Below are 20,747 nucleotides of genomic sequence, written 5' to 3' on the forward strand. Positions count from 1 at the left end.
CCCCAGTAGCTAACTTATACAGCCTAGAAAAGCATTCAGAGTGCGGCATTGGGAACCTCGCGGACTTATGTTGAAATCATTCCCCTCCACATCGCCCGGTGTGACACACATTGCAAACAGAATCATTAGGATGTGGCTCCTGCCTCTCAGGTGTAGGACACTCAACAGTGGCTCCTTGACTTTGAGTCCGGAGAAGACTTTGTCTTTACACAACACACACTGCAGGAGGCAGGGAGAGAAGTGAGAACGGAGGCTAAGAGTTCCAGGATTTTAAGTTGGAAAAAAATGGTATCTTTTTTGTTCTTTCAGCAATGTGGGCTAAGGGCTAAAACAGGTAGATGGGCTCTGACACACGGATTAACAGTGGCCTCAGAAACGCTGTTTCATAAGGAACAGGAGCGGGAGGCCCTTGGGGCACAAGTACAGTAAGTTCTAATGCTCTGTCAACAGGGAAAATCCGGGCAGAGCTGAATGAGCTGCTGTGCCCTCCCCCCGCCACGTGCTGGGAGGAGGGCAATTCCACTCAACTTCATCCTCACATTATTTTTGGCTTTCTGACTTGCCCTATGTGTGTTATGTTGTTGTCCTTGGTGAATGAAAGAAAATTCTCCCAGGTACCGGCCTTCCTGAGGAAGTTGGGGCAGGGCTCATGGTCTGCGGTCAACTAGGACCCGCCTTAAATCCTAACTTGGCAATGCACGTAGCAATAAGGTCAAAGCGAGATGGTCAGTGTGCACCCTTTACATTGTTTTGATTGTTACATATTGTGGCTGTATTGCCTGGTTTTAGAAATTTAAATTCAAAAGAAATTTGGGATGTCTATATGTTAAAGTAATACTAGCTTCTATTGCAACGAAATCACAAAACTCAAAGACTTAACACAATACGTATTTACTGCTCCCTCACATAACATCCCAAAGCTCACAGTTTCAGGGACCTACTCTTCCTTCAGAATAGGTCTCCTTCCTCCTATGGATCTCGGAGTCCTCTGCATCCAGCTGGCGGGACGGGGAGCGGAAGGAGGCATGAGTCTAGAGGCAGGGCAGTCACTTCTTCCCACATTGCTTTGGCCCAAATGCAGCCCTATGTCTGTCTACCCCCAACTGCAAAGGGAGTTGGGAACATAGTGTGGCTGTGCATCCTGCAGGGAGGAGGAAACAAATTTATTGAACAGGTGGTGTTTCTGCCGTCAGTGAAACGACCTAGCAGAGGAGAATTGTATTCGTATGTTGAATAGTTGAAATCACATGTATTACTACAGCATTGTTTTGAACTTGCAGCACTAAGTCACTCTTCTTACAAGATGGATTTGTTGAGGCCAATGAGATGTGGACATTCACTATTCTCCTCCAATCATCAAATGCCTTAGTTTTAGTTTAAAGGCAGCCATTGAAAGATCTGTTATGAGGGCAAACCTTGAGGGTCCACAGAACATTAGGACTCTATTCAGGACGCTCTATGTTGTTTTCTTCAAGGAAGATGGAAGGCTACTGTTCTGTTGATTCTCAAGACATAATACAAAGAGCATCAGATGTCTCAAAGTGCCTTGAAGGTGGGCACTGTTACCACCGGGGTGTCCAGGATTGAAACATATTTATTTACTAGTGTAAAGAACTTGAGAATAAATCAATAATATTAGTAGGGGTCTTCAGTGGAAAACTATGCATGTGTAGAGACACCTTTCCAGGGTTATCTGATTATAGCTTTTATTGCCTTTGGGCTATAGTACAGCTGATGGCAAAGCAAATCATACACGTCTTTGCACATGCAAATGAATTCTGTCTGGTGGAGGGCCGGCCCTCTTACAAGTTCATTTGGAAACTCATTTCAATATTCCTAACCTGGAAATGTATCTGTTCTTTGGATTCTTCTTTGAATTGGCTGTAACATCTGCCTGGTTCCCTTGTTAAGAATGCATTAAATAAAATCTATAATGCACGTTCATTTTTTATCTGCACAAGAGTCATAACTTTATCCTCTTTTAAAATATATCCTGTAACACTAGTAATTATTGAGAACTGAGGACTTGTTAATGTCGTCAAGTTCTGGACATTCACTAATCTCATCCACTCACCAACTGCTCTAGTCTTAGGTTAAAGGCAAGTCACTGAAAGATCTGTTACTAGGGCAGGGAGCATCTGGCTCTTGGCAGGCTTTGTTTTTCTTTCTTTGGTTTACCTGCTTGTTTTGTTTTCTCTTTACGTTTTGTGCCTGTCATCATTGCCAGAAAAGCTGTTAGGCAGGAAAGCATAAAAATCAGGCAATGGAACAGTTTTGCTATCTTCTATTTCCATCCCCAACCCCAACTGTTAGGACGTTAGGCCAGCAAAAAACCATAAGCCTGTTCTGCTGACATTTCAAGCTCCCACAGAAAATGCTGTGAATCTTCTGAAAAGACCTTATTTGCAAGATTTGTTCAACAAAGAGGTTGGATAAGTATCTTGGATTAAACCTTCAAAGCAGCAGGCCCTTGGTTACTTCTCCTGCTTAACCAGGGAACTCTTTGAAATGTCCTTTCTTATCATAATACGTTTTCTGAAACCATCAGCTTTTACCATGAGAAACACTTTAGTAAACACACTCCTCCATGTATTTCCTCCTAATTAGCAAACACCTTTATTTTGCACACAAAAATGTCCATGTTTAAAGTTTATTTGCAAAGAATATCGAGTGTGAAGTAATATGGAATTAGATGGCTAATGGAAAGTGCATTTTTTCCTACTGATAACATATCAAAATCTGTTAGTCTGTTCATTAATTTCTAGCTGCTTAGCCTCCAGGAAGCTGAGAGCCATATTTGTGCCTTGACTTTAATAACTCAGTGGGACTTGCCTCTCTGCATTCTACCTCTCTCCAGTTTTGACCTTGGTTCCTAATTTATATTTTACCTGTTCCTGATTTTATTTATTTATGCTTATTTTCTTCTGTTTTATTGTACAGCTTCTGTAAGCCATCTCTAATTCTTCAGGGAGTAGTGCAGATATAAAGAAATAGATGTATATATGCCTCTGCATTCAATCTTATAGAAGAAATTCCTGGGGAAAATTATAATTTCCTTTGTCATTGTTCTCTCCTGGTATACTTAATTCAGAGACAATGAAGCACTTAGTCATCCCACTTACCCTGTTCATATGCTATGTAACTATATGAAGCCAAAGTCATAGTAAGGTCAGATTGGTGTGTCTCAGTTCCTGCAATGATTTACCTCATAGAAATGATATTGAATTTCCTGTATCCATATATTTCTCAGCCATATCACTATTTATTACAAAAGTACTTCCTGATTACCAGAATCTCATCAGTCTTTTCTATAGATATCTCACAAGGAAACAAAAAAGCCTGCCATTATGCTTACAGGTTAAAAATGCAACCGGAATAGGCTTGTTCATGGGACTTGAGTTACCTCTAAATGCCCTGGTTACCCAGTGCTCCCCAGGTCCTTTTACAGAGGTAAAATCCCCATAGAAGGAACTAAAGTGTTGCCTTAAAGAGGGAAAACAAAAGGCTTAGTTAGCTGCCTTCCCACCGTAGTGGGGAAGGCCCACTTGATGGTGTGGTACTAAAAGCACGCCGAACTTGGACATCCAAACGTGGGTTCAAGTCCTCGTTTTACAGCTCACTGAAGTGTAGTTTCCTGTACCCATGAAATATGGGTAATAATTTCCCTTAGCTTTTGAGGGGCCGTGAGGAGTCAGTGTGAGCACGTCTGGCACAGCAGTAGGAATCAACCGTGTGTATGTGAACCCAGGGCTCTTTAAGTCTCTTTCTTTCCTAATGACCAGCTGCCATGCTCGGACAAACTTCAGCAACACCTCATCCTGGGGCTGTCCTAGCCCTATCCTTGAGCATGTTTCATTTTGTTTTAATTACCTATGAGGAAACTCATTTATGAATTTATTTGCCCATGTGTGGCAGACAGCGTTTTCCAAAGATGGTCACATTCATCTCTTTCATTCCATAAGCTCTTCTGCAATGTGAAAGCAAAGAAAGGAAAATTTGGTCTGTGAAAGGATTTGATATCCAGTCTACAGTCATTCACTTTCTCAACATGGACACCACTGATTTAAGTTGTCCTTATGTTTGTTATCTGGAGGTTCAGTGAGGACGGATGGGACGAGTGCTTTTTTAAAAAATATGAAATGGGAAATGGAAACTGAAAGACTCCTCTCCAGGAGTATTAGTTTTGGGAAAAAATATAAGGAAGTGAGAACCTGAAAATTGAATCCCTTAGGGGATGTATTCTCCAGCTTGCAGGCTATTGCTTTTCACAACCTCTCCTCTGTGGTATGGTAATTTGAAAACTAGTTTTATTACTAGATGTCAACAAATCAAAGTTGGACTGAGCTGAATAATGAAAAAAATAGCTAACTTTGATTTAACAAAGATTCTCCTTTGTGTTTATCAGAATGCACTGTGACTCTCCAGGATGGTGGGGGACATAGAATGTAACATTCCCCAAACTGATTTGGATATGAAACTCTTTTTGTTTTGTTTTTTTCATAATATGAGAAAAGTGTTCAACTATGCATGCTTTTGGAAGTACTGACTGTATTAGTTATTTCTTGTATAACAAAACACCACACATTTAGCTTCGAACGACACACTTTATTATGTCACAGTTTTTGTGGGTTGGGAATCTGGGTACACTCTGCTTTATTATCTGCAAGGCTGCATTCAAGATGTTGCCCAGGGATGGGTTTCACTTAAGTGTTTGACTGGGAAGAGGTTCATTCCAATCAGGTTTTTGGCAGAATTCATTTCCTTGTGGTTGCAGGACTGGGGGCCCCATTTTCTTGCTGGCCATTCCTTGCCACTTGGATCTCCTTTCATCAAAACCAAGTGAGCAGAGTCTCTTCACGAGGTGTATGCTACCATCTTATATAACGTGATTATATAAATCTCTTCATGCTCACTCCATCGTCTTTGTTGAAATCAGTTGATTAGAAGCAAGTCATAGGTCTCACCTGTACTCAAAGGGAGGGAATTACAGAAAGGCAAGGATATGAAGAGTTAGGAATCATGGTGGTAAGAAATGCAAAACACTGTGCAAATGACTTTGTCCACCACCCACACTAAGAGCCTTGGGCAAATTCTATGGACTCAGGGCTGCATTCCTAGAAAGACAATCCCTGCCCCTTAAAACAGCTGCCTGAGAAAGCTCAGAAAGATTTATTGTGTCTTTTGGTTAAAATCCGACTACCTTTTCATAGAGCACTTACTTTAGAAAACTTGCAATTGTAAATCTTTTCTCTGTCTCTTTGAGATGTATTTTCTACATCCAGAGAATGTCTTTGTCAATGACCCGGAAGCTATTCCTTTAAATGTGGTCATCATGAAAGATAAGGTCCTTGTCCCCCATTCTCTGGGAGAGTAGGAGCCTAACTCAATAAGCATGAGTTAGCAGACATAGGTGGCCTAATTATACTGACCAAATTCCCCTGGCAACATCCTTTAGTGCTTTTCCATCAGCACACTTGGCATTTAAAGGGCATCCTGTTTCCGTTTCAGGGAGTTGAACTCAGTTTACACGGGAGTGCCTTTCTCCTACTGCAGCACCCTGGGTAAGATCTGTCTTGCCACCTTTGACAAATGTCCAACTCTGTTTTCTCTGACAGGCGCAACCTTAAGAGTTGATCTCCCACAATTACCTAAAGGTTTTGGTATCATTTTGCTTTCCATTCTAACACATCTTCCTTAACAAAGCTGAGCTTCAATAAGCATTCTGTGTTTGTAGAATAGCGTCGGTATTTCTCCTCTTGTATAATAGACATGATCCTAATGAGATCAAAAGACTGTTTCAAAAGAAATTAATAAAATTAAAGCACGAGGGATTTCAATATTGAGAAGAACTACAGGCAGAGAAATACCGTCTGGGTGTAGGTCTGGCTCTGACAGACCAGCCTGGGTGGTTAGTAGGGGGAGATGAATTATCTTGGTGGTAGTGCATGGTTACCTGTAGGTGTTTGGGAGGGGGCGAGGGAGGCAGTCTCAACCTTGCTGGAAGACAGACACTGAGCTGGAGTGTGTAGCACAATGTGTGACCCAAGTCCCACCAAATGGGAATTCATTCTTTTCCCCTGAGGAGTAAGGATAATCTCAGCAGAAAAAAAAAATATTCCATTTATGCAGCTCAAGCCTGAGTTGGAAGAAGTGACAAAATACAAGGAATTGAAGTATGTTTGGGAAGCAAGGCACTATAGGAAGTATGTTTGGGAAGCAAGGCACACATGGCCTGGGGCATTGATTTGAGCCCTTCTGTTAAAGAATCCTTCTGGAACTGGAAAGAAGTATTCCAAGTCTTGAAATCCAAAGATCTACATCCAAGATTGCTCTATCCAGCAAAGCTTTCATTTAGAATGGAAGGACAGATGAAGTGCTTCTCAGATAAGATCAAATTCAAGGAGTTCATCATCACCAAGCCCTTATTATGTGAAATCTTAAAGGGATTTATCTAAGAAAAAGAAGATAAAAAATATGAACAGTGAAAGGACAGCAAACTCAGTTATTAACAACCACATCTAAAACAAAAGCAAACCAAGAGGACAGCTAGATCCGGAGCGGAACCATAGAAATGAAGAACACATGGAGGGTTAGCAACAAGGGAGTGGGAGGAGGAGAAGGGGGGAGAAGATACAGAGAATAAGTAGCATAGATGGTAGGTAGAAAATAGATGGGGGGGAGGACAAGAATAGCATGGGAAATATAGAATCTAAAGTACTTGAGACATGTGGTCATAAACTAAAGGGGCGGAATGGTGGAGGACGGGAATGAAGGGAGGGGGAATAGAAAAACTGTAATGGCATAATCAATAAAATATATTTTAAAAAAAGAATCCTTCTGAGGCTGTGTTGGGTCTAGAAGGGGTGGCTGCATGTGTTCCCTCTGGCCTCCTCCACACAGGACCGTGGTTGACCAAAGAGCAGGGTCCTGCCCCTTGTGGTGTCCTGTGAGGGGGGGGTCACTGTGTGCCAGACATCTCTCCTCTAACCCTGTAGGGGTAGTTCCTTTGTGTCCCGCAAGCCTGTGCCTCCAGCCCAGCTCCTCAAAGGATGTATGTGATTCGTGAATCATGATACACCACACCAGGAGGAGAAGACATTAACCAAGCATTGAATGAGTACAGAGCAAGAGGGTTTTGTAGGTGGCGGTAGTTTGTTTTGTTTTTCAAGGGAAGCTCAGAGCTTCTTTTATTTTTTATAATATAAACTATGGACACAAAGAGCTGAGACATTTTATCCGTTCAGTGAACTGCAGAAAATGCAAACCTTTACAAGCCAGAGAAATGTATCTTCCTTGCGTGTGCTTAGAATATTTAAAGACGAACCTGTGTCTAGCTTTTTTGTTCTCAAAGTTTTGGAAATAGTATTCCACGAGATTGTATCTTTTTAAAAATTAATTGGTTCCAATTTTGCAAGAGTATTTTGAATCAACTGTTATCTTCCTAGTTTTGTATCACCTTTCATATTTCAAGCTATATGATTTTTGTCATTGCAATGTCACCATGTAGTGTCTTGAAAATATGAATCTCAGGAATAGGATTCACTCCCCACCTTCAGTGATTGAATTCAAATCCACAGTAGCTCTAAATAATTAAATTAAATTCTATATACATTTTTGTCTCTTCTTTTATATTTTATTTTCCCTCCCAATATTTAGACCTACTTTTCAAGAAAACTATTTATTAATATTTTCATGGAAAACTTCATTTATATTTTTCTTTCATTAGTTGTTTGGTTGTAGATTCTTCAGTTTAACATTGATCTGGTCACATTAAGAAGCTTCGGGCCTTGCTTTGAGTATTAGTCATCAAGTTGTAGATTCTGGTCTAGGACCTTGAGTATCAATTGATTTTCTCTCCAGGGCTTGTTTAGACAAGTAATATTCTTTGTGCTTTGAGTTTCCATCACTATGTGTAGCTTCCCTGAGCTACTTGGTTAATATTACTAGCTTCCGTTTCTCTGTTCTTGCTGGATTATAATAGCTTTAAGCTTATTTGGAAATAAAATGTTTAATGACATTATAAAAGATATGATAGAGAAGATATTTCATAAATTTGAAACTATTTGAGAAAAAGAAAGTATTTAATATCTAGCATGTTCACTACTTATTTAATCTTCATATGGCAGATAAGTCTTAGTGACCCTGGTCTGGGAGAAAGTGTGCTTCCCGTGGTCCTAACCGTCTCTGTGTTTGTAGCTGACCACTCTTCACCCACAGCTGATTGGATGCGGGGAAACATGTGACTCGAGAACTGTGTTAGGTTACCTCATGGGAGACTAGAATGTGTTAAAAGTTCCTAGAGTTAGAAGATCAGGAACTTGTTATGGCTCATCTGAAACCTATGATGACAAATACTCAGAAAGAGATGATTTTCACACACACACACACACACAAAGAGAAGGGGTGGTACTGAGATTAGCTAAGGAAAATAAATGGAAGACTACAGAAAAGAATGCTGATAATTAGCTACCTTCATTCCAGCCTGTCTGAGGCTTTCTGGCCCTTGGATTCTGTTAGAAATCCCTGCACTCACATGTAAAGTTGTCTTTGACATAAATAGGCCTGAGTGGACTTTTAGTCTTTACAAACTGCTTGTGACTAAGAAATTTTACAACATTGCTGTGAAAAATCAGATTTAAAAATTAGGGCTGACTTTTCTTTTAAAAATAGTAGACTGAACCCATGTTTCTCTCTGTTGCTTCTCTAAGAACCAGTAAAATTGCAGTAAAGAAAAAAAGGTTCTGTAATCACAGGGACAAGTAAAAAAATGAGGTCAAACTTTGGGCCAATGGGAAGAGAGCAGGATGAGTGATAAGTGTCTTGGCTAAGCAGAGAAGATGAAGTGCAGGTGCTTGAAGAGCGGGATGAGAATCAGACTACTCTATGTCTCAAACCCCATCAAAACTCAAGGGATGGGCCATCTGGCATGGTGGGAAGCTGGAGTGAAGAGTGAAGCTGGAAAAGAACATGAATACGGAACAGACATCTAGGTGCATTTCCCCAACCTGCCCAGTCAGGCGAGTGTCCCTCCAGCTAAAGAAAGGGAGTCGTTCCCTGCCTGAAGGAAACCAGAGTCTTCAGATGGAGGGACAGAGTGGAGGCTTCCTACTGACTGTGAGGTTGCGTGAGTTTCCATGTGGGCCTATGTGAGACTCTCTAGCCCCACAAGAGCCCTGGCACCCACACCCCTGACACACTGGCTGTCCTGAGACATGGGTCCAGGATGGAGGCTGTAGCATTCTTCCTGCAGGAAACAGCCTCACAAAAAAGAAACAGAGGTACTGGCATTTGGAGGAGCCTGCTATTGAAGCCTCCTGGGGAGAGGCTCACAGGCCTATGAGCCGCCCCATGTACACAGTGCCCACTCTGTAAGCAGGAGTGAGTCCAAGATTCCCAGAATAGGAGGAAAACTTTCAACAGGAAAGGAGAGAATGAGAGGAACAGGTTACTTAGGGGCACAGCAGGTGAAAGGCGACAATGCAAAATAGCCCAAAGCTTCATTTAGATGAAGAGGAGAGTCTGGAACTATCAGCTTTGTGAGAGAACGGCCTGAAATGAATAAAGATGGGTGGCTGGAACAGAACTCTACCAAGGGGGCGCTATTAGTGTGAGAAAGCAGGACCTAGAAGGGCATTTCCTGATAGGAAGAGGAAATGGAGGTCATCGAGAAAGTCAGTCAGGATATTAAAAAATGACTTTGCAGACAACATCATAGAAAAAATGGGCACAACATTTGAATGTGTACTTTATCAAAGATTATATACAGATGGCAAATAGGCACATTAAAAAGCATTCAACATCATTAGTCATTAGGGAGTTGCAAACTAAAACCACAATGAGATGCCCATTTGACTGGCTAAAGACAAATCAAAACAAAGCAAAAGAAAACAAAAAATACCAAGTGCTAGTGAGAATGTGAAGACACGAAGCGACTATAGCCTTCATTGCTGGTGGGAATGTAAAATCTTGCAGTCACTTTGGCAAACATGTTAGTAGCATCTTACAAAGTTAAATATACACTCACCATTTGACCCAGCAGTCCTGTTCCATGTCAGTTACCCAGTAGAAAAGGAAGGTATGTCCTCACAAAGATCTGTGTATAGCAACTTTATTCATAATCACCAAAACCTAGAAGGCACTCAGATGTCTCCCAACTGGTAAATGGGTAAGCACACTGCAGTATATCCATACAATAAATACTACTCAGCAATGGAAAAGAATCAAGTCCTGGTACACGAAATAGCACAGGAAGAAGCCCCCTTCAAAAATGTACATGTTCTACCATTCCATTTATATGATATTCTAGAAAAAAGGCAAAACTCAAGGGATGGTAGCCCTGGCTGGTATAGCTCAGTGGATTGAGCACGGGCCTGTGAACCAGAGGATCACAGTTCCATTCCCAGTCAGGGCACATGCCTGGGTTGCAGGTGGGTTCCCTGCAGGCCAACTCCCAGCAGGGGACACACGAAAGGCACCATACATTGATGTTTCTCTCCCTCTCCTTCCCCTCTAAAGGTAAATAAATAAATAAAATCTTAAAAAAAAAAAAACTCAAGGGATGGAAAACCGATTACTGGTTCCCAGAGGCTGAGAGTGGGGAGAAGCATGTACAGTTGGTTATAAAAGGGCACAAGGAAATTTGGAAGTGGGATGGAACTGTTTGCTGTCTTAATTGTGGTGATGGTTACATGATTTTATGGCTTGTCAAAACACAGAACTTCACATTAAAAGTGAATTTTACTATCTGTCAATCATAATTTTCAGAAATGAAGGGAAATCAGTGAGGTTTCTGACTGGAGTGATCATTGGAAAAGGACATCACTAAGGTGCACAGGAAAGCTGAGCTGGGCAGTCCACAAGCCCAAAAGGAAACAGTATGCTCTGCCTTGGCAGATAGAGTCCAAGGCAGCAGGAATACAGAGAATTAATGTGGGCCAAGGTTGCGGGGCTTATTACTCACTGGTATTCTATTGTACGGCTATCCCAGAATTTCCCAGTTTGCCAGTTGAGGGACATCTGAGTTGTTCCAGGTTTGGGCAATTACAAATAAATGCTCTACAGTTGTTCCTCTCTTATGTGCAGTTGCACTTTCCAGTTTCTTTCAGTCACCCGCAGTCAACCACGGTTCAAAAATATTAAATGGAAAACTCCAAAAATAAACCTAAGTTTTAAATTGTGCACTGTTCTAAGTATTATGATGAAATCTCACATGGCTCTACTCCTTCCCACTCCGGATACAAATTATCCCTCTGTGCAGTGTCTCCCACCCACTAGTCACTTGGCAGCCATCTTGGATATCAGACTGATTGTCTAGGTATCGCAGGGCTTGTATTGAAGTCACCCTTATTTTACTGAATAATGGCCCCAAAGTGCAATAGTAGTGATGCTGGCAATTGGGACCCGCCACAGAAAAGCCATAACATGCCTTCCTTAAGTAAAAAGGTAAAAGTTCTTGACTTGTAAGGCGTTTTATTATCTCATTTCATCACAATAAGGATGGGTACATTACATTTAGATATTTTGAGAGATAGAGATCACACTCACATAGCTTTTATTACAGTATAATTATTATATTCTATTATTATTATTGTAAATCTCTTACTATGCCTAATTTATACATCAACTTTATTATAGGGATCCATGCCTATAAAGTTATAGGCATATATAAATAAACATATATATTAAATAAACATATATATACTTATATATATATGTTTATTTAATTCAGGACTATCCATGGTTTCAGGCATCCACTGGGGGTCTTGGAACGGGTCTCCCCTGGACAGGAAGGGACTGCTGTGTACGCATTCATGTGGCTACTGAGAGACCTGGGCAGATAAGCCAGGGATATAGGTTTCTGAAATGCAAATCTGATCCTGTTATTCCCCTGATTAAAATTCTTCACCATTTCCTTCACCATTGTCTACTGCAGGGATTCTGCACTGGGGCAGCACATGGGAATTACCTGAGCACTTTTCAAGGTACCAGATGCTCGGCCCACCCCCAGAGATTCTAATTTAATTGATTGTTGGATGTGGTTTGAGTGTCAGTTTTTTTAAAAGCTCCTCATCTGATTTTATTATTTTTTTAGACTTAAATCTTTCTTTTAAAAAAAGTAGTACTGAAATATACTGCACATACCATATATCTATTTAGCGTACAATTCAATGGTATTTGTTATCTTATATTATTTCTTAAATTGTGGTAAAAATGTATATAACATGAAATTTACCATTTTAAATAGTAAAATTCAATGGCATTAATTACATTTGCCATATGGTACAGCCATTACCACTATTTCCTCTTCCTAGTTGGCTTTAGTAAATATCCAATTCTAGAAACTAAACCCAAATGCCTTAGCCAATCCCAAAGCCCTCCTACCTTCCCAGACACAGCTCCGGCCACTTCCTGCTCTGCACTCCCTTGGATCCAGACCTGCTGAATCATTTTCAACCTTTGAAAACTCTTCACTGGTGCATGTTCTGATTTCATTGCTCTGAAACTGTATTGCCAGTACTTTTGGTAAAACCCCATGTCTTCAAAGACAGATTCAATATGACTTTATGGAGTGTTTTTTCCACCTCTGGGCTTAGTTAGCTGCTCCCCTCTGTGATCCATAACTCCTTTATCAATTTCTATTCAAGCACTTAATCATGACTACTTTCTATGTCTGTTTTTGTCTCTCCTTCTCTCTCTCTCTCTCTTTTTCTCTCTCAGTGAAACTCAAATGGTGAAGTTGCAATGTGAACATATAAATCCATGAGACAGTTTTCTCCAAGAACTGCCAAGAAAGCCACCTGAGAGAGTGATATGAGTGAGAAGTAAACTTTTAAAATGCTGAGATTTCAGGGATGTTTGTTTCCACAACATAGCCTAGTCTAGCCTGACTAGTACACTCATGAAGATTTACTTACCATGTATTTTTTTCTTATCCTCACCCCAGGATGTTATTTCATTGCTTTTAGAGAAAGAGGAAGGGAGAGGGAGAGGGAGAGAGAGCAACATCAATGTAAGAGAGAAACGTCAATTGACTGCCTTTTGTACATGCCTTGACCAGGGATTGAACCTGCAACCTAGGTACATGCCCTGAGAATCAAATCCACAACCTTTTGGTATTCAGGATAATGCTCTAACCAACCAAGCCATGCTGGCCGGGGTCATCACCATATTTGCCAGCTGCTCTCTTACAATATACTTAAAAGAAAAATGTGAGACTCCCTGGGAAAGAGATTCCGGGTCTGAGAGAAGGCAGAAGGAGAGCTAGAATTTAGAGGAGTCTGGGAAAGATGAAGGTGTGAAGAAGAGGTCTTCAGCAGCAATTGTTCCTCCAGGAAGATAGACCTGGGCTAGGATGAGGGAAGAAGGAACTCACAAACCGAGCACTGAAGACAAACAGCCTACTAAGACCTTTTGTGGAAGCCTGTTCTTGACTTCCAAAATTAGACATACTCAAATGTAAAATTTCAAATCCTAAACCAGTAATAGCAAAAAAATGCAGTTTAAAAAATAACCAGAAAGAGTCATCATCCTGAACAGCTGTTCCGTTTGTTAATTTGATTTTTACTAGTAAGACAGATTTTCAAAGGCACTGCTGAATACACCACTTTTGTCTCTTGTTGATATTAGATGCCTCGATTCAACAGTGCTCTGGAGGTTGCAATGTGTTCTCCTTCATGATTTGCAGCTCTGGTTATTTCTGTTTTCCTGCCTAAGAGCAAAAATGCAAACATGAACTGAGTTTCTGTGCCATTTCTGCTTCTTACATCATGACCATTAAAACAATTCAAAGAAAATATCTTCTTTGAGTCTCACTAAAAATGTGGCCTGAGAGGCACAAGACGGAATATACTGAGGTCCAGTCTTCCATCACCATGTTAACCTGTTGACTGCCTCACACTATTGAAAAACGAAACAAAATGTCATAGAAAAACATTAAACATATCTGATCAGAAACAAACTTTTGAAAGGAGAAAAAGAGACGGCACTGTTGTCTGGGAATCAAAGGGAAAAACTATATAGATAGAGCAAGCATGGCAAAAATCGTAATAATCTTGAATCTCAGTTATGAGTACACGGGGACTCTCTCCACTCTAATGGGTCTGATATTGTTGATGATGATCAATAGTAGAGGGATCATCAAATTAAGATAAACCGCTTCAAACATTTATACAAATCTAAGGACATGGCTGCTTGTATTAGGTTCCTTAATCACAGAATTTCATTATGTAAAAAATAATGATGTTTTGCAAATAACAGGTTGAATCTGTCTTCAGAGTTCCTGCACGTGTGTTTTTTTCTCATTGCGGGGCATAGCATGACGGATTCTGCAGTAGTTATTACCTCTTTCTGATACTGGCATGAATCATGGAGAGCCACAGCTTCTGCTCCTTAGGTATCAATAAGGCAGATTATTGTGTTCAGACTTACACATGTGACATTGGATTCAATTATCTATTATTTTCTGGAAACCATATCTATTATTTGTGACTTGAAACGTGCATGAAAATTGTGGCATTTTTACCCCACTGACAGCAGCAATAACGGTAGAGTATATCTTATTTTCTAGAATGAGATATTTAGTATGCTGTAGATGGAAATGAAAGACATAACCGAAGAGACAAAAGTGAACCTTCAAACGTTAATGTGATGTCGTCTGTGTTATTACGAGCCTGATGATATCAAGTGCACATAAGAACACATAGATGTCATGCTGGGAAACCAATGATCTAGCCCTCATCTTGACTGCAGGCAAAGAATATCTCATTAAAGCTATAAATTTCATGAGTCTGTGCCCGAACTTAAAACCCTTAAGGAAAATGGCTCTTGTGGTTCAATAGTTTTAAAGGGTTGTTCTTACTTGGCTTTGTAACAAGGAAATTAATGGTTTTTCTGAAACAAATCAGAATTTTGCCGTAGTTGCATATGTTTTCATGCTGCTATTGTTAGCACTTAACTTCCTCTGTAGAAACCAAATCATGGACTCCACATTGAATTCACCATGGGGAGACATTTATTACCTGCCGTGATTGCTCAGGGTAGTCAGGAGTGGAAAGGAAATGTGCTCATTCATAGCTATGTAACAATTGTTTTCTTGAGGTGATATGAAATGGAGTAGGTTTCTAATCAACTTTCACTATTTGGAGGGAATCCTATTTAGCCTACCATCAGGAAAAGTAAGTTGCTTCAGTCCCATATGGTGCCAGCACCCAACCATTAGAAATGTTTGCAGGCCTCAGGGACTCAAGGCATCGGGGCAATGTCAAGGCAATTGACTGAACTTATTTCTTCTTTCTCAATAGAATTCACAGTAAACCTTACACGGCCGTGAGAGAGATGCATTTGTAGAAAACATTCTCTCTCTCTCTCTCTCTCTCTCTCAATGCATTCAGTTTAAAGAGCAACTGTTTGTTGCATTCGGGAAAAACAACAAATTATAGTCAATGTAGGACAGACAGCACAGATATACTAAATGCCTGCAGCTGTCTAAGCTTAGTGGAAAGGTGTTAGTGATTGTTTTATAGAAAAAAAACATACAAAATAAGCAGTAAGAATATAATTATCACTTTTCAAAAAATATTCAACAAGCAACATGACCTAGACTTACCTCATTTTATGTGGATGATTAGAAAGTTACAAATGAAAAGCTATTCTACTTCACAATGAGCATGTACTGTTCGGTGTGTGTGGGGATGAAACTCAGAGCAGTTCAGAAACCCTCTGGGTTGGGGCAACTGGGCACAGGACTTGCTTTACTGCTCCCTCCAGCTTTCTACTCCAAAGGGGAATGGATAGAAATTGTCCAGAAGATATGATGATTTTAAATTTTAAAGTTGGGTTTAAATGTATTTTCAACTATAAGGCCATTAAAAAGTCATTAAAATAGAAAATGCAATAATTAAAAAGCTTTAACTACATTAAATGTTTTCAATAAGGCATCACACTATACTTTGAATTTTGAATTTTTGTATGTTAATTTCTTTTAGAATTGTCCTTAGAATCTTTTGCAGTGATTATTTCTAAGCTTTACACTGTTATTACAAATGCTATTGCACAATGCTTCCAATTTCCCTGAGAGAATCAAGGATTAAACACTAATTTTGTGAACCTCACTACTTAGTGTTACAAGTGGTTTCTGAAAAGAATAACCATTATGAAGTGTATGGCTTTTACTTAAAAAGAAAAAAAAGATGCCTCTACTTTGCGGTTCTTACAAAGTTGTTAAAATATTTTTGTATAGATTTTTGTGTGGGCTCTATTTTCATTTCTTTTGTGTAAAAATCTATAGCGGAGTCACTGTGTCATATATTAAGGGTGTGTCTATTTTTTAATATTTTATTTATATTTAGAGAGGGAGAGAGGGAAAGAAACATCAATGTGAGAAAGAAACATCAATCAGTTGCCTCTCACATACCCCAACCAAGTACCTGGCCCGCAATCCAGGCATGTGCCCCAACCAGGAACAGAACTGGTGACGTTTCAGTTTGTGGGACAGTGCCCAAATCACTGAACTACACCAGTCAGGACTAAGGGTATGTTTAATTTCATAGGAAACTTCCCAACTCTTTTCCAAAGCGGTGTAGCATTTTATACTTGCAGCAATAATCAGGTAGACAAGATGACAATTTCGTTTCGCTGTCAGCCAGCTTCCTCCCACGGCTACATCAGTGCTTTTTGGATAGGCTCATGAACAAAATGGCCATTCTGCAGGGAGAGAGGCTATGCATGGACTCAAGAACATTAGTGTTTATCCCTGAAGACCGATTTGGGGACCACTGCTGAATGCCTACCGTGCCAAAAGCAGCAACCTATTCTCAACCTCTTATGTGATACCTCTGTTAGTTTTCTGTTGCTGCATAAATGTTACCACAATATTAGCAGCTGCTAACGATACACACTGATTATTTCACAATTTCCCTGGGTTTATAGTCTGCACATGGCTTAGATGAGACCTTTGTATGAATATTTATCAGACTTTAAATTATAGCCTGGGACTAATTGTGTCCAGTAGAAATGAAGCCACATATGTAATTTCAAATTTTCTATGACCCATAATAAAAAGTGAAAATTGTTGAAATTTATTTTAATAATATGTTTTACTTAGCTGAATCTATTCAAATATTATAATCTCAGCATGTAATTAGAAAAAATTGTTAATGAGCTCTTTTAGCCTTTTTTCATGCTAATTCACCAAATTCCAACATGTCTTTCATAGTTACAGCACATCTCCATTGGGACTAGTCATATCCTAAGTGCTTAACAGGCTGGATTGTGTAACACCATTATAGCCATTTTAGTGTATATGGTGCAACAGTAACTCACTGTGGTTTTAATTTGCATTTTCCTTATAACTAAATGATGTTGAGCATGTTTACTTGTACTTACTCATCATTTGTATATCTTGTTTTATACATCTGTCCAAATGTCCAGCAACAAGTGAACAGATACATAAGGTGTGGTATATTTATACAATGAAAAATACTCAGCAGTAAAAGGAATGCACTACTGATTCATGCAATAACATGAATGAATCTAAAATATTATGCTGAGTGAAGAAAGCCAGACTCAAAAGGCCATATACAAAATGATTCCATTTATGTGAAACTTTAGAACAGGCAAAACTAATAAGAAAGCAAGCAGATCAGTGACTATAATAGGGATGTGATAATGATTTAAAAATTTCACCAGAAAACTTTTAGGGGCGATGGAAATGCTTTGTATCTAGATTAGCGTGGTGATTGCATAGATAGATACAAAATTTATTGTACTGCACATTTAAAATGGGTGTCTTTTGTATGTAAATTATATTCCAGTAAAAATGATTTAAAGATAAAAGCAGCACATTTAGTAGTTAGAACCTGTTACACAATTTGCAGGCAACTGCAAAATAACTCTCGGAGGCCCCTTGTTCAAAAATTAAACCTTTTTAAGAACTTCAGGACAGTTACAGCAGACCAAGTTTGTCACTGAGTCCTCAGTGACGAACAATGCAGGGCATATGGGAGGTCCCAAGAAAGCTCTGTTGAGTGAGTTTAAGGATTTGGGCATCCCAGTGCCCAGCACTTTGCATTACAGAACAACGTAACACCTGCTCCCATTTCTGCCATTTGTTCTGTAGATCTGAGGAAAAGGAATTCTGAATAAAATTTTCAAATGCTGTGCGTAAGTATGAAAGAGAAAAATACTGATTAAAAGATGTTTTATTTTTAAATTCTTTAGTGATGTGTGAAGAATTATAGTTCAGTAACTAACATGCAGACAATCCACTTTGGGTGACTGGGTGGAAATTACGTAGGAATCAGGAGGTAGAAGGAATTTTATCCTTCAGATATTTGATATTGTTAGTTACAGACTGGCTTCTAGGGGTGGGGTCACGCCTAGTACGAGTCTGAAAATAAACTAAATAATGAGGATACAGGGATAAAACAGGTACATATCATTGTGAAGTAGTTCATCTTCTTTAGAAATCAAATTTTAGATTACATTCTAATTATTAACTTTTCTAAGGACCCTACTATATGTAATCCATATCGCCATAGAGTTTTCATTGGGACTTCACTGTAGTGCTCCTTGACATAACTCAGAATTGTTAAAACAGAGGCATTTGGACTTTTTAAAATAATGTGTTATGGACTAAATGTGCCCCCCCCATATTCACAGGCAAAAGGTCTACCAGTACCCCTCCCCTGTATGGCTGTATTTGGGGTAAGGAGAAATTAAGGTTAAAAGAGGTCTTAGTTTGGGGTCCTGATCCAATACAATTAGTGTTCGTGTAAGAAGAGATGGCAGAGAGCTCGCCTGCCCTCTTTCCGCACGCACTCACCGAGCACAGATCGTGGGAGGGCCGGGCAAGGCCACCACTGGCAAGCCAGAAAGAAGTCTCACCGGAAACCAAACCTGCTGGAGCTTCATCTGGGGCTTCCGGCCTCCGTAACAGTGAAAAAATAAATAGCTGTTGTTCAGGCCCTCTAGCCTGGGATGTTTTATTATGAGCTAAAACAATACTTGATATTCTATACAATATAAAATATGATATACATGATTTGTGTCAAATTAAGTGACTAGCTTAATCACAGTGATATAATATGGGCAACCTTGTAGCATGATAACAAGATTTATATACATAAACTTAGGGTATAAATAAATGGGCCCTAAAAGTCTGAAAAATTCACATGGCACATTTCCCTAAAGGAAATTTACAGTGATTCCACTCTATTACTCAATAGCCTAAATCAAAGGGTATATATTTAGAAAAAGAAGTTTTTAAAGGAAAACTGGGGTTTTCAGTGGTTAAAGGTATCATATCACTTAAATTCAAATATTTCAAATGCTGGCTGGTGGCTGATGTCACTGTGACTCTCATCCTCAAAACTTGTTTTAGAAATTAAAGAACTACTAATGTGTTGCAGCTGAAATGCAACACACTAATAATGAATAAGCAGTCTACTAAAAAATGTGGCCATAAGGTTACTGAAAATTCATAGGAAGTGATGGGGCTTTCCTACTTCTTGCTCCATCATGTCTCAATGTAAAAAAGATAAAGCAGGATTTCCATGTTTTGGAGCAGGTGGAATGGTAGTTATAATTGTCTCGATTATTCCACTCAAGTCAGTCTTCAAAATGAATAAAACATGATTGAGAAGTTAGGGGGAGGACATGACTAGAGGAAAGGTAATAGATAATGAATGAGGTGCTGGGGGGAACAGTGGATGGAAAGAAGTATGGCATTAAGTGTCCCACAGAGATAAAAAGTGATATTCTGGGGTGAGACTGCTTGGGTTGGAAGTCTTGCTCTGCTGATTACAAGCTACCCAGCCTGGGTTAACTTATCTCCCTTGCCTAAGCCTCAAACATTGGTAAAACCGGAAAGGTGAAAGTAAGTATATTATATGCTAATTGGGATGATTAGCGGTATAATGCGTGATGAGTAGCATTCAGCAGTGCCTATTAAAAATAAAGTCAGTTATAATATGAAACATGTATTATTGCTCCTTTTCAAAAGCAACACTATTAATTCCAATCTATGCAAACATGCATCTTTTAAAATACATTGATATCATGGCCCTGGCTGGTGTAGCTCAGTGGATTGAGCACGGGCCTGTGAACCACATGATCGCGGTTCGATTCCCAGTCAGGGCACATGCCTGGGTTGCAGGCCAGTTCCCAGCAGGGGACTCACGAGAGGCAACCATACATTGATATTTCTCTCCTTCTCTCCTTCCCTTCCCCTCTAAAAGATAAATAAATAAAATATTTAAAAATTTTCAAAAAAAATAAAATAAAATACATTGATATCTATCTCAAAAACAGAAAAAAATAGGAGGAAAAGTCCAATTAATTTTTATTTGCTTATTGCAGAAGCCCTTGGCAGACCCTGTCCTGACTTCTCAGGCTTTTCTTTGTCTCCAAGTCTTTGTCCCAGATTCTCCAATAGGGAATCCAGTCTGCGGGATACAGCTGTTCTCCTGATAGCCACTTATGTTGCACGATTTGGGGCTTACACAGGAAGGAATTTTCTATCTTGTCTAGTGGCAGCTTTCCCGTTGAGCTCACGGCATCAGAGCTACCGGCACGCCCCACTGTCACACCTTTGCTGAGCTTGTCAGGCGCCTGTGATGAAACTACAGCTACAGGGCAAGTGCATGCATTCCGCTCACGCAGGGAGGCTGTGTTTCTGACATTCTCTCACAAGCCTTCCAAAGTTCTGCCTCTTATTTTAAGAAACTCTGCCTTAAATAATCAAACAAAGA

At 39.7% G+C, this 20,747-nt stretch overlaps 1 protein-coding gene across 1 annotated transcript in view; it reads right to left on the reverse strand.

The window, feature by feature from the left end:
- Positions 1 to 4,600: 4,600 nt before the first annotated feature.
- The window catches only part of PHF14 (PHD finger protein 14), a 188,180-nt gene continuing 172,033 nt past the window's right edge, over positions 4,601 to 20,747 (reverse strand). The window contains exon 18 of the mRNA XM_037046387.1: positions 4,601 to 4,964. Within this exon, the coding sequence (XP_036902282.1) occupies positions 4,941 to 4,964 (24 nt within the window). The 3' untranslated portion in view covers positions 4,601 to 4,940. The remainder of the gene's footprint in view (positions 4,965 to 20,747) is intronic.

This window comes from Sturnira hondurensis, unplaced genomic scaffold, assembly GCF_014824575.4.
Source record: "Sturnira hondurensis isolate 20B ecotype Veracruz unplaced genomic scaffold, ASM1482457v3 Scaffold0005252, whole genome shotgun sequence".
NCBI classification, from domain to species: Eukaryota; Metazoa; Chordata; class Mammalia; order Chiroptera; family Phyllostomidae; genus Sturnira; species Sturnira hondurensis.